General features: G+C 44.4%; 1 protein-coding gene across 2 annotated transcripts in view; it reads left to right on the forward strand.

The window, feature by feature from the left end:
- USP2 (ubiquitin specific peptidase 2) overlaps nt 1-17,397 on the forward strand; it is a 257,507-nt gene that overhangs the window by 204,040 nt on the left and 36,070 nt on the right. For both annotated transcript variants that reach the window (XM_078682174.1, XM_078682175.1), the window contains 2 exons: nt 5,733-5,811; nt 15,818-15,925. In XM_078682174.1, the coding sequence (XP_078538300.1) occupies nt 5,733-5,811; nt 15,818-15,925 (187 nt within the window). The remainder of the gene's footprint in view (nt 1-5,732; nt 5,812-15,817; nt 15,926-17,397) is intronic.

Genomic DNA, 17,397 nt, shown 5'->3' on the forward strand with positions numbered 1-17,397 from the left:
TTCAGCCCTCGCAATGAGTCCAAACTGATCTGGGGCCTTCTTCATGGCTAGTCTTGTATCCCTGCGTAAAAAGAACTAAACATACATTCTATGTGCGTGTAAGAGGCTTATAGCTCTCACCTGAGTTTTTAATCCATCTCTCGATCATACCCTGATTTTTGGTTATTCTGACATCATAGGTATCTGGTGCCTGGTACTCTATATGAGAGTACAGAACAGTGTTCCCAAGGAACTCATTTTGCTTAATCAATATACACGTTTGCAACTAAGTAGTTGCTCTGTTCTAATCTGAATCAGGATACAGGATACATAATGACCTATCTTTAAGTCACAGTATTATTCAGAAAAACTCCAGTCTTCCTTAACAAACCCGCATAAACTTCTCATTAAAGTATACCTAGCTTCAGCCGAAGCGGGTAATTTTATTTTGAAATAATATACACAGTAAAAAGATTTTATTTTTTTATTTTTATAATTGAAGTGACATAGTGACCCCACGTGTAGTGACCATAACCCTATTAAAGTGAATATTTTGTGACATAAATGGACATTAAAACGGTTATTGGTGAATTCCAAAAAGAAAAAGAAAAGGACAAGCGGAATAAATTGTATGATAAATAATCCAGCTGTCTCTCTTGTTGTTGTCGACGGCGTTTCGACCCTCTCTGGGTACCGGGTCTCATCAGGACTGTTTATCTGGGGGCATTGTGTAATGATCAATTGGAGGCAGTCGAGGTACGAAGGATAATCCAGACAGTGTTTAGTACTGCCCGGTCATACGGAGGATCAAAGAATCTTCTGTGCGTTAGATTACGCTTTAAATGGACCCACTTGGTAATGGGATCTTTCCGTCAGTCGTACGCTTCTCGTGGTCGCTCGCCTGCGGTAGTTGCCGTATAATGCAAGAACGACCAGAAGTACTTCCGCTCTTTCTCGCATTATATCTCGCATTCTGGTCGTTCTCGCATTATACCTGCTTCGGCTGAAGCTAGGTATACTTTAATGAGAAGTTTATGCGGGTTTGTTAAGGAAGACTGGAGTTTTTCTGAATAATACTGTGACTTATAGATAGGTCATTATGTATCCTGTATCCTGATTCAGATTAGAACAGAGCAACTACTTAGTTGCAAAAGTGTATATTGATTAAGCAAAATGAGTTCCTTGTGAACACTGTTCTGTACTCACATACTTACCCAGCTCACAAGGACGTATGGGTTGCTCTTGTTACTTGAAATAATAGTGCCATCCTATAGTCACACTTGTGTCAAAGTACTAGGACTGCCTGTATGCCTACAGGTTACCGCTGCTCAGCAGCATGCCGGTGGTGCTAGTCCCTTGACACAAGTGTGACTATAGGATGGCACTATTATTTCAAGTAACAAGAGCAACCCATACGTCCTTGTGAGCTAGGTAAGTATGTGAGTATGGCACCAGGCACCAGACACGCATTATACCAGAATAACCCAAAATCAGGGTATGATACACAGACGGATTACAATCTCAGGTGAGTGCTAAAGTCCTCTTATACGCACATATAATGAATGTGTAGTCCTTTTTTAAGCAGGAATATGAGTCTAGCCCTGAAGAAGACCCCAGATCTGTTTGAACTCGTCATGAGGGCCGAAACATGTTGGCATCCTATTAACTAAGGTTAATTGAGTAAAAAATATCAAATATAACCTTGTTCCAAGTATATTTTTAACCATACCCCCAGTACCCTACTAATAAAGAAGTTGTCTCAGGATATACTGTGAGGTATTTTTATAGCTCACCACTCACTATTCTCTTCTGGATCCTTGCACTATCCAGTTTCATTTTATCTAAGAACTCCAAAAGATTTTCTTTTGGGTGAGTACACCCTGGTGGTACTACCCTACCAGGGTGTGGATTTGCACCAATGATGAAGCATGAACCGATAAGTGAGTGAAGTTTCTGCTCCAATATCTTTCGATACCCCGTGAAGATAATAAAGGATTGGCCTGTTTGAGGCCCTAGGTCCCTCCTTCACGCTCCAGTTGCCCCTATGTGAATAAGTGTTTGTCTTTGGGAGAACGCAACTGGATGAACAATCTTCCCCTCTCTGGAAGAGAGACAATTACTATGAGTCAACTCACAAGGTTACCTGAGCTTTGCCCAAACGTCACTTTTCTTTCCTTCATTATAAGGTTAAAATATTAGTAAGATAAACACACTGCTTAATTGCCATAAAACAGTGATGTACTTGTTGGAATTGAACTGACCTTTCGGTACATGACTAATATTGGGCACCAAATTGATATAAATAACGAGAGTTAACAATGCATTATTCATAGACCCTCAAACGTAAACCTGTGAAACATTAAAGCAACGTCACCACATTTTTACACCTTATAGTTGTTGATCAAATGTCCAAATTGTTACATTATCATTGTAAGGAAATTGTATTTACCAAATGAAAGAGTAAAACTTTGCATCAACATGCTGAAAGCCATATTTACTTTTTTACTTACTCAGGGCTGATTTGTATATTGGCAGCAAGCACACTCCATCACAACGGCGACAGAGTATGCTTGCCACCAATATAATGGTCCGCCTGCAAATTTAAATGCAGGTTAACCATAGTTTGGAAACGACTGAGACTACTCTGTCCCCGCCATGACCAAATTTCTCTGATGGCCAGATGGAGTTGGGGCTGTCAGACAAATGGCTATATGTCCGCCCACCCAATTTAGATGGGTGAACATATAGCCATTTTTTACTATCCATCACTACCAGATAAACCCTGGCGGTAAGGGACAGTAAATTACTACAAATGCCCCTCTTGCCTTTGGGATTTTCTTTTTAAAAATTTTAAAAAACACATACATTTAACAGACTGCTTCATCATGTTGATGGAGCCGTGCGCCAAACTTAAAACAGAATTCACAATAACCACCGTGACAGCGTTCCTGACAATGCTTTAGAAATGATTGCCGGCTTGGCGGTCATTTCTGAGTTTGGCAAGTAGGTACTCGTCAGTGTGACAGAGTAATGTACTCAATTGCCCCGACGGAGTAAACTCTGCCTGTTAAAAAAATAGATCAACCGCTTATTTTTCTGCAGTAGAACTGTGTAGAGAGGCATTAGTATGCGTCACAATTAACTTTTAGGTTGCAGAGGCAAATCCGATGTACACTGAATGTCCTCAAGCAATGATAAAACCATTAGTAAACTAAGATAGTAAGCAGAGATCAGAGAGCATTTAAATATTAAGTAGTGGACTGACAAAAATATGAGGTGATACCCTGACAAAAGTTGTTAATGTAAACTAGGATGCGGGTGATGGAGTAAGCAGAAGAAGTCCCCTGCTTAGCCTTTAGTTCAGAAGAAGCTGAAAAACACGAGTGTTGAACTTTTTTCTGAAGGCCAATAGGTTTGGTTGATTTCTTAAAGTCTTATGAGGTGAGTTTTAGAGGCAGCACCAGTAAAAAACAGATTAAGTGCAAGTACATTTTTAATTTTATAGTTGAAAGATAAAGCAAAATCTTGCTCCTGAAGCTGTGTTGTCCACCAGCGATGGAGAAGGAGATGATGGACGGAGCTCCCAAACTTTTCAGATACTCACCCCCAGTCACAGATCGGTGTTGAATCCATCATTATCATTTAGCTCACTTCGTCACCCCAGTTCAGACCCAGGGTCAAGACTGATTTGCATATGGCTGGGTCTGAGCTGGGGTGGCGAATTGAGCTAAAGAATGATGATGGATTCAACCCAGATCTGTGACTAATTCTAGAATATTAAATACACTATATACAAGCATTCTCCTCACAAAACTGAAAGAAAAGGGAACGTATTGTGTTGAACATTAGCCAAGTCTATTTAGCTCCCATCACGTGTGGGCAAAAGAACATTGGTATTCAAATCCCACATTAATCCAGTGTTTAATGTGTGCTCACTATTATGGACTTAATGGTAAACATTTAAAACAATTGCATGGACTATCTGATTTCTTGTAAAAATATGTTCTGATTGAAATTAATCTTTTCATTTTTCAATAAGAATTGTAAAATTATCCTATGTCATTTCAATAACAATCCTACTAAATACCAAAAGTATATGTACAAGTAGTCTATAAAAATACACTTCAAACCTGTCGCAGCCAGACATGTCTTAGCTTGACAATAATGCATAGTCGTTAATTTAAAAAGTATGTCACTTGCTGTCTGTCAGATCACTTCCAATAAGAATACATTATTGAATACAAAATCTACAATTTACATACATGAAATCATTAATTTGAAATCCTTTTTATTTTTCTTAAAGGATAGCCTGTCAAAGGACAAACAATTGTGTTAGTATAAAAGACATTTTATTCATTTCCATCAGTATTTAATGGCAGTTGTGCATCTTCCTGTAGACTTAGAATCCAAGAAAATGCTAATATTCTTAGATTCAAATTCATATCCCCTCTGATTTCTTCTTAAGCTGTTGACAATGTAAAGACCTAATTCACATTTCTATTTTGTTGCTCAGTAAAGAAAAGAGATTAGTATAACAGGGAACTTCATGACTGTCAGATCTCATATGTTTTTTGACCCCCAACTTTAATTGTCATGTTGGACCTATACATTTCTATACTTTTTTAAATGTATGTAATAAATCATACATGCAAAATGTTCCTGAAGAACTAGCAATTTTATGGCCCTCTTATTGGAGCTTTTGTACTTAATTCTTAAAATAGATAATGTTATTTATAGCAACACACACATGTATACAACTCATTGCCTAAACTTCAGACCCATTGTTTGATGCTATCTTTGCATGCTAAATTACTATTGCACAAGACGTTTTCCAAATTGGGAATTTCCTACATTTGCACTTTTATAGTTGACTGTGTAACATGTAATCTATTATACAATGTTTCTTTGTTGACAATGTTGTTGTCCCATCTCAAAGTTGTTTAATTCCAAACACATATCCCACTGATTTGTAGTCTATTATCAATTTACTTCTAACTGTTTTTTTAACTCATTCGAAAGGAAATTGAAATGTTTCGCGGGAAATGACTTGATAGCACAATGTCTTTCAAGTATCGTGTCCGGTGCAGGACCAGTGAATGTACTGGACTTCAAGCGCACAGTTATTTCCACAGCATCAGGTGCCATAGCCTTAGACCCCTGAAGTGTGAGGGTCTGTCTTCATCCCCAAGAATTGACCCTCACATGTACTAACATGACATCACATGTATTTGTGAAGCGCACACATACTAGTGAGACTGACCTCCACACATTCTATCATAAACATCCTAGGGCAGAGGAGACACGGACCGACCCTTACACATTCTATCATGAACCCATACATGCTTACAAAGACCCTTAGAGTATTCTTATGTGTGCCCCCAACGCATGTAAAATGGACTCATATTCTGTATTGAGCCCCAAGGACCGGTAAGAAATACCAGTTCTTATTCTGTCAAGAGCCATTCTGGATGTTTATAACTCGGCTGCTTACACATGCTGTCCTTACCGGCTGTGGTGCTGATATCATTGGAAATTGCCCCTTTTCTTCTGAACACCTCGGGGACCTGGTAAAAATATCACTTGCAGAGGATCTAACTCCTAGCGCTGTTCACAATGCACCCTATCCTAAGCTCCCTACCCAGATTTTACCCTGAGCCACACGGGGCTGCCAATAATATTCATCCTCATACATTGCAGCCATAGATCAATGGATGCTTATTCCTTATAACCGGCCATATTGTGTTCTCTTTCAGACCTGCGAGCGGTGTAAAGCAAGAAGAAAATGCACAAAAAAGTTCACCGTTCAGAAGTTCCCGAAGATTCTTGTACTCCGTATCCTTTTACCACGCAACATGCTTTGTCTCCACATTTTGTTCTTTATTCGTTTTTATGCAGTGAAAGATAATTCAGTTTACTCTGTAAACTGCAGTTGAGCACCAGTATAAAATTAGGAAATGCAAAGAAAGCAAACTAAGCCTATAGTTGTCCCTTAGGTCAGGGTAAGTTTATAAACAAGCACAAAAGTCCTTCCTTCAGTCAGGCCCGGACTGGCCATAGCGGGCATCAGGCAATCCCCCGGTGCGCCGCAAGGGTGGGGGCCGGTTTTGGGCCCCTGGGGGCCGATTTTGTTACAGGGCCGTTTTTGCAGCATAGCTGCAAAATCGGCCCTGCAACAAAATTGGCTGAAAACCGGCCCTAGCAAAGCGCTCGGCGGCACCTCCAACCCCCCCCCCGAGTGGGGAGGGGGGGCCGGCCGAGCACCTTGCCAGGGCCGGTTTTGGTTCCCAGTCCGGCCCTGCCTATAGTCGTAGTCCAAGCAGGGGCAAGAAGAGCAAACTTCCGCTCACCATATGCCTTTCACATAACGCTAACCCAGCAAACTGCCTGCAATGCCCGCCTTAGAAGATGGAAGTCTTAGGGCCAGATTTTCCAATTTCTCACGTAATCTATACTAATATTATAAAGAGAGAGCCCAAACCTTTGAGGCGGGTAATCTCAGGAACCACAGCACCAATCACAGCACCCAATACAGCGTTGGAAAGGGCAGTTGCAGCAGAAGGACATAGGCTATACAGATGCCCACCATATACATTTGAAAGGTAAAAGAACCTTACCAGTAAAGTAGTCCCGCGCGCCATGACGACAAAAAAAAAGCGTTCCTTAAACGTGTGCATTGTGCTGGGGGCGTGAACAAGGCCAATGGGCGCGGCAATTGTAATTGCACGGCAGCAAGGGGTGTGGCAAATGGGCGCGACAACCGGCAACAATCGCGCGGCACATCCCCCCAAAAAAAAGCATGCCTTGGGGCCTGGCCAATGGGCGTGGCAATTGCCGGGGCTTAGGCGGGGGCAGACGCGACTGATTGTGCCTACGGGGACAATAACTGCACAGTATCCTGCGCGCTGTCAGCCAGTCAACTTTCTGCATAAAGGATCGTGCCTGCGGGGACACTAACTGCAGCATCTCCTGCGCGCTGTCACACACTCAACTCTCTGCATTAACTAATTGACACCAGGCGCACAACATCAACCAGGGCTGGAGCCGGGCTCAGCGGGCGGATGACGCGACTAAGCGTGCCTGCTGGGACACTAACCTTTGAACTGACTGCACTTTCCCACACGCGCAGCGTCTCCAGCGCGCGCTGTCACGCACTCAACTCTCTGCATCAATGACTTTACACCACAAGCACAACATCAAACAAAACTGGAGCCGGGCCTCAAGCGGGGGATGATGCGATTCACCGTGCCTGCGGGGACACAAAATTTACAACTGAATGCACTTTCACACACGCTTACCTACGGAAGTGGAGTACATACACACTAGAGACATCTGCTAATACTTCTTACTCCGAGGTACACACAGTATCTGCACACACATGCCTAACTATTGTGACACTTCATGCTAAAAATGTTCTCTACTGCGAAATTTTTAAATAAATTTCCCTTGCCTATTACACACATTGCACACATTCTGTTTCATACCCGGACAACGTCGGGATGGGCTGCTAGTACAGTAATACAGTGCCGCAGCCACAAATGCTGCTCTGCGCTGTGTGAGACGGGGAGAGCACCAAATTGACTGAAATATAGCTCTCTTCTCCTCTTTCCTAGCACCGGCACTGAAATTAGCTGCTGTGCGCCACGGAGTCACCTTTGCGCCACAGTGCAAGGGTGTCTACTTGAGTTAAGCATAAGTTTTGCACTGGAAGGATACCCTTTCATTACAAAACTCTGTGCTCAGACTAATTTTGAAAATGTTCCCACTTTGTATATGTGCTCTACAGTGCAGCGCACATGGAAAGTCTGAAAAGAAAGGATAAAAAAGCATTTCTCCTTCATAGCGCCTGGTTGAAGGGTGTTCTATTTTTTGATGCTAAACCCTGTCTATATTTAGTAAACCGATATTACGCACCCTTGGTGCGAAGTAATGCAAAGCTTTGCTGCTTCAGGTTATTTTCACATTATTTCCAGTGCTAAACAAGTTTAGTACTTGACAGAAAATCTGACAAAAAGATTTTGCAACAATTTGCATCACTTTTGTGACGCAAACACAGCGTAAAACCTTAGTAAATCATCCCCTTCAGGTGCTCGAGACTTTACATGGGAATGATCCAGCATTGATCAAATTCAGGATCTATGCCCCCAGGAGATATCTCAGGTCAGCACAGAGTATGGACCTAGTTGTAGTGAGAATGCACCGCTGCAGATGGGAAGGGTTATGTCTTACTCTGCTATCAGCAAGCTCTGGGATTCTCTTCCAAAGAACATCAATGATGTGGACTATCATATGCATTTCAGGCAGCTTATTAAAACCTGGCTTTTCCTACAATAATGATATTGGTCTTACCAAGCTTTTGTCTTTTTAATCCCTTGGCTGCGGCGGTAATTCCGTTACGGCGCTGGGGGGGAGGAGGGGAGCGCGGCGCCGCCATGCTTGTGACAGAACCACGCCATCATAAGCCACTGTGCTCATGACGGCGTGGTTTTGTCACGACTCCGCCCACTTACTAATTCGCCCGCACAGGTGGGAAATCAGTGCCGGGTGGGTGGAGCGGCCGCAGCATGACGGAACCACGCCGTCATGAGCACACGGCGCCCGTGGCTCATGACGGCATGGTTTCGTCATGAACAGGGAAGGGGTTAAGGTACGTAGTGCTAACTTACCTCTGGGTGAACAAGCACTTTAGAAACTGTTTTCATTCCCTTTCATTTCAAATTTGTTCCATCATATGGACTTCTAATTTCCATGAATTCTTCGAGCTCACCATCATATTCCCTCATTCAGATGCTGAGACTGCCACAGAGCAGAATCAGCAGAATCAGAGTCCCATCTGGAGGGGTATGTACATGTCAATTTATAGAAGAAAGCAAATGATTAATAATATTTTTAGGGGACAAGACAATTGTGCTCATTAAGCGGCCATAGGATGTAAACAGACACTCCTCGTTTCCTTCATGTGTCAGGAGAAGATGTTTCATTCTGAATGCTTTTTTTTTTTAAGTACCTTCGCACTGCACCAAAAGTGTGCCTGTTGTGGTTTAGTTGATGGTCTGTGTTGTTAGTCTGTCAGATAATAGGAGAAGTTTCTCCCAATTCCACAAGGAGGCAGTGTTTCTCCATGAATCGTCTTCACTTTGGCTGAATTGATACTTTTGTCTTCTGTTTCATATTACCGCTCCAAGCAGTGTTATTAGAGCCAAGTGACAATATTCAATTTCCATTTCAAGGAGCTGTCTTGCGGTCACAACACTTCTCATTCTGGGTTCCGGATTAGCACTTGTTTCCCACAGTGTATGAACAGCGTGTTTCACCTTATGCTGTCAGTACTTGTTTTGAGGCCACTGATGTTTACATTTAGCTGCTCATAGATGAGATGAGAATGCAGCTAATTGAATGCCTCCTGAGGGGAATTCAGTTGTTTTCTTTCCTCGCCTGGGGAATCCAGTCAGTCACAGCGCTCACTGACAGTCATATACCCCCTCACTTTGGGAATTCAGCCAGTCAGATCGCTCGACTGGGGATTCACCAAGTCATATACCTCAGTATGAGAACTGAGCTAGTCACATCCTCTCCGAGTGGGAATTCAGCCTGTAAATATTTCAGAATGAAACTCGGTCAACATCTTATTGAAATGGGAATTCCGCTAGTCATCTCAGTTTGGAAACTCAACCAGTCCTGTTCCATCTACTGAGATTTAGTTGCTCTGGTCTCTTATATGCAGGGAACAAGTCCTAAAAAAGTAGTGGGGGGGACTAACTAAGTTAGGCAGCATGCAAGTGACATCATGGGACGTGCCATCACAGCCCATAATGTCAAGGCCGTGACCACATGTGGCATCACAGGAAGTGATCTCATTGGAAGTGACATCACAAGAAGTAACATCAGAAATGAAGACCTCACACATATGTTTATCAGGTAGATCATGAGTACAGTTATGTGTATTACGAGATTTAACAAATGAGATTTTGCATCAGGGTCGTGCCAAAAATGTGGCGCAACCCCAATGCAAACTCAATCAAAAGGAAGCCTGATTGCCCCTTAAATTCGGCCTTTTTTCTTTGGCCCAGCTGGAGGTGAAAATAAAAAAGCCCTCTCGCTGCTTGCACGTTGCTGCTGGGAGTGTAAAGCAGACAACGTGAAGGCGCTGCTGAACACGGCTCAGTGTCTGACAATTACACCGGGACATGTCCAGCATAATTGTGTGGGGCCCAACCTCTTGGCAGTCCAGCCTGTGAAAATAGTGGATGGTCGCCGTCTACCCGTGTGTACCCCGACTTGTACCCTGCTTTTATGGTGAATTAATTCGGTCCTTTCTCACAAGGGACTGTCTGTTTGGCTCCTTGTTTTTGCTCTCGCCTCTTACTCTCAGTCGCCACAGGGGCGCTGTCTGTAACCGCAATGTCTCCTCCGCCCTTTGGGCTCAGTCCTTCTATGTTATTTCTCCCAGTGTGTAGTATGCTCCTCACTCCACTGTCTTCTTTCACTGCAGTGACTCTCTGTACCCCTATGGGTACTCTCTGCCACTGTATGGCATCCGTGCTGTGCCTCTCAGTATCCTTGGGGATGCTCATTGAGCCTGTAGGCTATCAGCAACTACAGAGGTACTCTCTATCCCCCACAGTGCCTCTCTGTATCTGTAGGGATGCTTTCAGCCTGCAGTTTTGCTTCACAGCCCTAGGACTGGTCTCTATCCCAGCACTGCCTCTGCTCCTCTCAGCATCCACTGTGCCTGGAATCTCCATCCTCATCATTAGCAGTACCACTCTTTATCGCTTTGGCTATTCTGAGCCTGCAGTGTCTCTCCACACCTTTACTGCTTTTCTTTGTCCCTGTAGTTTCTCTTAGTACCTCCAGCGGCTTTCTTTTGCCACTCTATTGCTTCTCTCTGCCCCTACATTGCTTCTCTACCTGCATGGATTCTTGCTGCCCCATGCAGTGCCTCGCAGTACGTCCAGAGGTGCTTTCAAGTCTGTGGCATCTCTCTATGGCACTTGAACCATCTTTGCCCCACAATACCAGTCTACCTTTTTGAGTGCCCTGAGCTTGCAGTGTCTCGCCAATCCTTTATTCTCACACTCTGCCTAAGCAGTGCGTGTGTGTACTTTAAGGGGCGCTTTCTCCCCCTGCATTCCCTCTTGCAGCCTCTATGGCTGCTCGCTCCTCAGCAGTCTGTCTGTCTTCCTCTCGGGCTACTCTGCTGTGTATCTGTGTACCAGTAGGGATATTCTCTGTTCCCTGTCTCAACCCGCACAGTACCACTCGGTACATCTATTGTTGTTCTACGTCTCCAATGACTGTCCACGCCCCTAAGGATGCTCTCTGCTCTGTACAGCGTCTGTACCTCCAGGGCTGCTCTCTGATCCTGTAATGTCTCTCCATGTCCATAGAGATGGTCTCTATCAAGAAGTGCTTCTCCAGGAGACCCTCTTTGAGTCTGTGGGGTCTCGTCACACGCCTCGGGAGCGGTCTGTTCCACAATGCCTCTCTGCACCTCTAGGGACACTCTCGTCATCTCCAGTGCTTCTTTCAGACCCTCCAGGATTTCACAATTTCAAAATTTGCAAAGAAATCGCAAAATCTGCAGTTTTGGAAAAATCCTGCACTTTTTACAAAATTGCATGTGAAATTAGAAAATGCGACCTTCCTTATATTAGTCCAGTGGGCCATTAGAAGGAGGGTTTCTTGCATTCCTTCCTGTGAGGGCCGTGACAACCCCTCCCCCTCCCTGTAAATGCCCCCTGGGTCCGCCACGTGCCCTATCAGTGATGGCCCTAATCCTTTTTACAAATTAGTGCCCTCCTAGGCCAGCTGCCTACGGGGCTTTATCTTTTATCAAGTTTTGGGCCCACACGTGGCAGGCCCAGAGGGCATGTTTTTTATGTTTAGGGCCCGCCATCCACAGGGCATGTAGTGGGCCCAGGGGGCATGTATTTTTTCAAAATGTTTGGGGCCTGCAGCGAGCCCAGGGGAATTTATTTTTATCATTTTCACCAAAATTTTTCAAAAAATATATGCTTCATGGGCCCTCCGTGTGCTCTGTGGGCGGCGGGCGGTAATCATTTTTAAAAAATGCATACCCCTGGGCCCACTGCATGCCCAGTGGGCCCAAAACTTGATCAAAGTTAACACTCCCCGGTGCCCCGTGGGTGGCAGGCCCAAGGGGACATTAATTTGTATCAAGTTTTGAGGCTGCTGCCCAACGGGAACACAATGGGCCTAGGGGGCATTTATTTTTTTTAACGTTTAGGGCCCGCCGCCCATGAGGTTTCAAGATAAGGAAAATATAGCATTATTATGAGCTTATATCACTCATCCTACAGAGCATATGTATGAATAAACATAACAGTTCCAAGATCACCCCCAACCCACACTTGGAACCACAGCTAAAGGATGCTGTGAGTGGTGCGGCCCCGCATGTCATGCCAGGTCATCCTAATCAGTATTCTCTTGGGGGAAGTCAGTGCAATATCTGTCAGGCGGAGAAGGCAAAGCTATTTGAGGCAAGTAAGTTCTCGGACTTCCAAAGAGAGTAAGGTGATAAAGGGATGTCAAAGCTCAGGATTTGAAGTGCTCTGTGCTGAAAGAGTCACGGTCAGCCTCTCCGTCCCTAAAAAGTGGGAATCTAACCTGTACCCCAGTGTGTTTGAATATTTTGCAGGACTGCTCCCAAAGCTTTTCCGATCTGCCTTCCCCTGCGTGATTTGAACATGAAAGTGATCGCGTTGGGCAGTCCCAAGATTGTGTAGGCAGGAAATCGGGGAGTTGAGTGCTGAGGTCAGTGTCTATGTCATCAAGCAGTTGTGTCCAGTAATTAGTGAGTTTCAGATATTCCCGTAGTAAGTGCAATAAAGTTCCAGGATATCCGCAGCCATGCCAATAGTCGGGTTTGCGCATAGGATTACCATATATAAGCGTACTGGCGTGAGATACCAGTATGTGACTATTTTAGTAGCTGTTTCAATACTGGCCATATTGCTTACCGTGTTTCAAACGCCGTTGGCCTGTAGGGTCAACCTGCGGAGTGGGCTGCCTCAGAAGGACATAAAGTTCGGTGATGGGGCGTCTGTCTGATGTCTTAGTCACCAACCACTTTTGAAAGGTGGTAAGAGTGCGCTGCGCTCTGGGAGGAATTGTGAGATGCATCAGACAATGCCGGGTCTGGAGGTAGTGCAACCTCTTTGTTTCAGTTATGGCATAATCGGAGCAGAGTTCATCAAAATAGAGGGGTCCAATGCTGTTGGATTCGGCCCTGGGGGAAAATCCACATTTCCTACTATCGGTGTGAACCGGGAGGGAAACAAAGGGAGGCCTTTTTCAGTGGTGGCTGATACATAATGGTGGTCGCGGGCTGGGAGGGGGAGTTAAAAAATTAAAATTCACTTACCTTTCCATGGCCGCCGCCTTCATCTGTCATCTGTCCTACCTTCTCTTCCCGGAAGGCTCCCCTAAGCCAATCATGACACTGCTGTCACCATGACAGCAGCGTCATGATTGGTCTGATTGCCGTGGTCTGACACTCAGACGGGGACTGCAAGCCCGTGCATGATCTCCACCCACGTTGTGCATTACAGCCCGGTGGAGAACATGCAAAGTGCGCATGACTGTTTTGCCGGCCCAAGACGGCCGTCCAAACCGTCAGGCGCACTTAAGTGCACATACCACTACTCCCTCTGCTGGCTGTGACGACAGCCAAGCCCCACCTTGTCCTGCCACAAAACTGGCTTCCGCAAGGAAAAAGAAAATAATAATAACAGCTAATTATTATCATTTTATTTTTCATTTTTTACACTGCTGAAAAGCAGTGGGCCGACTTCTCCGCCATAGATGAGGAACCGCCGCTTGCCTCTTTGCTCACTCACCCAATCCCAGATGTCTGATGAGGTTTTGTTAACGGGGATAATAGAGGCTCCTCAGTTGAGTGTTCTTGCGTTAAAAGGGGATTCTCCAGAGGTTTTGCCCCACCACTGCTCTATCCAAGAAAGCCAGTGCTTTCAGACCCCTACCAGGCCTATTCAAATAGGAACCAAAGCTATGCTGCTCGGTAGTAATGTAAAATATTCGAGATGCCTAGGCGTCCCTCACTCAGGGGTCTATAACTCTGCTCTTTTCGCATGCTGGGACTGCCAGTGGCCCATACAAAGTGGTTCAGATCACGTTGCACGGCTTGTATGCTACTGGGGGTGGGGATGGGGGGGTTTCAACTGGCAAGGCCTAATATAGGAATAAGATCTTAAGCAGGACTGACATTTTTAGGGCGGCAACGTGGCCAAGCCAGCTTCCACCTGGTTAAGTCTGTTTAAATCTGTTTGTGTAAGGTTCTGTAGTTGAGGGATGCAGTCACTAGAGCTGTAGGGGCTAGTTGAATGCCCATGTAGGGGATGGATGAAGTCACCCATTGTATAGGATAACTGTGGGATAGAGCCGGCTCCTTGGCTGACTCGAGGGAGAGGTTGAGGGCCTGGGATTTGTAAACATTAACCTGAAATCCAGCCGCCTGTCCAAAGGCCTCTAGTTCAGTCAGAAAGGCCGGGAGTGAGATGGATGGCTCGTCTAGGGCCATCAGGACATCATCAGCCTAAAGGCAAATGGTATGCCCCTCCCCGACAAAAAGGATCTGTTTACATCTGGGACTTACCCAAACACGCTGAGCAAAATGCTCGATATATAGAGCACAAAATGAAGGGGCGAGGGAGCACCCCTCTACAAATAGGGAACGGGCTGTTGTCTGCCTGTTCACTCAAACTGTCGCAACCGGATGGCCATGATTACTGAGAACCCATGAGCAAAATCTCTTGACAAGTTCAAATTGTGTAAGTGTAGCTTCTAGGTAGGGCCAATTGACCCGATCAAATGCTTACTCTGCATTGATAGCCAAGACCGTGCATTCCCAATTAGATCGTTGGTTTTATTCAATTAATTGCAGGATGCATTTCATGTTATCGCTGCCTTGGCAATGTGGCACAAAACCCGCCTGATCAGGGACAATGAGGCTTGGTAGGAGGGGGCCTAAGCGGGCAGCCAAATTACCAGTGAACAAATTGATATCTACATTAAGAAGAGATAGCGGGCGATAAAAAGCACATTGGCATTTATCCTTATCGTGTTTCTGAAAAAACACCAATGAGGGCCTCAAACATGGAGAACGGGATCGAATCTGGGTCCGTAATGAAGTCAGTCAGGTTAGGAGGGGAGCAAGATTCGTACAGAATGTTTTGTAAAACAGCACAGGGAAATTAAGGAGTTTCTGCCTAGCAATGACAGATAACCTCTTCAACCCGAATCAGTGATCTAGATCTGTCACCTGTTCCGGCGTCAATTTTGGGGTATGGACTCCATGCAGATGTGATGAGGGCATCCCCAGTAAGTTCAGAGCCATCTGCCCCAGTTATAGAGGCATTTATTGTTAATGATTAAGGCCCACGGGGAATGCGGCGGGCCTAGGGGGCATTTTTTTATCAAGTCCCCCCCCAAAAAATACATGCAAAAAGCTAACTAAATTGCCAAAACATGCTGCAGAATTTCCATATTTGTGCTGAAAAATTTGCTGATCCATGCCGTAATATTCTGGTCGGGGGTCTATTCTTTGTACCTCTATTGGTGCTGAGCCTACAGTATCTCTTGACAACCCTAGGAGTGGTGTCTGTCTCCACACTGCCTCTCTGTGCCTCTAGGGTTCTCTCTGAGTTGGCAGTGTCTCTCCACACCCACAGGGCCTCTGTCCTCTGCAGTACCCATAGTCTCTGGACTTCTGTCGATGCTGCCGGAGCCTGAAGTGTCTCTACAAACACACAGGGCCATTGTCTTCCACTCCTGTTTCCTTGACTCTTACTTCTCACAGACCTGAAGCGATTTTCAGAGGCGCGGATCCGGACCAGCAAGCTATCCGCCTTCGTCAGCTTTCCCCTGAAGGACCTAGACCTCAGAGAATTTTCCTCAGACCCAAGCGGTAAGTGCCCTTGTAGGATGACGTGGTGAAGGGGGAAAGAAAGGGGGTCTCCCTGCAAAATGCATCATGATTACAACATGCTCTTATTCATAGATGAGCTAACCTCCAGGGAAATATAGAGCCTTTCTTACATGTGGCACTGAAGGGCCAATCACGTTGGTCCTAGGGCCTGGAAACAGTCAGACACTTGCGAAGTCCATAGATCTATGGCAGAGTTCGGCCAGATGGGACGGAAAAGCCAGTCACGTGTCAGAAGCAACTTCATATGTGACCAACTGCTCCAGGTCTACCAGCTACAATAATTCTCCCAATTTGCCTACAGGCAGAACAAATACAATTATGCAGCAATGGAGGACCAAATTCTGTGTCGGCGTTCATTAAATTATGCTTCAAAAGTAAACAATTCATGCATCATTATGAAGCATATTCCCTGGCAGTACCATGGAACTTGTTTGCAATTTTAACGCATAGTGACACAAATGAATCGCAAAGCCATGTAAAATACAAAGCTTTCCTGAGAACGAATAGTGCCTACATAGATGAGACTAAACTTGCATAGATGATATTAAAATGCTATTCCTCTACAGATAATATATTGTCTAGTGTGGAACACTTTTTTTTTTGTTTAAGGACGTTTTTATTAGCATTTTGAATTAAATAACAATACATATGTTATAAATATTGGAAAAATAAAACAAAGTAAGAAGGATTACAAAATATATGCAATGAGCAATAAAAAAATATAATAATGAGAAGGATATAGAGAATGGGCAAAGGGAGATACATGTGGAATAGAAAAGAGAAGAGAAGAAAGAAAGCAAAGAGAGAAAAGAAAGAAAATGGAAAGGGAGAAGGAAGAAAGGGAAAGGTAAAAGTAAGTGGGAGTGATAGCAATCACTCAAGAAAGAGAGTTGGAAGAGAGATAGGAGGTAAGAGGGAGCCAAAGGAGATCGGATTTAATTTTTAGGGGAACAGAAGAGGATGAAGCGATAGCAATCCTATGTTCATCACAGACAAAATTCCACCAAGTGTGAACAGAGATCTTAGAGTTATCTTTCCAACACAATAAAATGACTTTAAATGCAAGAGAAATAAACAGGTCCAACAATCTTACAGAAGAAGAGATAATATCAACTTCAGTCGACAAAGAACCTAAAAAAGCAGTCTGTAAAGATAACGGGGCAGAACAACCAAATATTTGCATACAAATCTTCCAAACTTCCTTCCAAAATGATAAAACAGGGGGGCATTCGTCTAGTAGGTGTTTAAGTATCCCAGTTTCTTTAGAACATGACCAACATAGTGAAGAAGAAGTTTGGGAAAACTTATGAATACTAACAGGGGTAATAATAACTCTATGATAGATGAAAAACAAAGATTGAGTAATACGAGCAGCAAGAGATACTTTGAACAGTTTGGACCATATACGATCCCACAACAAGACAGAGAAGGAAATATCAAGGTCACTTTCC

The sequence above is a fragment of the Lissotriton helveticus genome, chromosome 3_1 (genome assembly GCF_964261635.1).
Source record: "Lissotriton helveticus chromosome 3_1, aLisHel1.1, whole genome shotgun sequence".
In the NCBI taxonomy this organism is placed as follows: domain Eukaryota; kingdom Metazoa; phylum Chordata; class Amphibia; order Caudata; family Salamandridae; genus Lissotriton; species Lissotriton helveticus.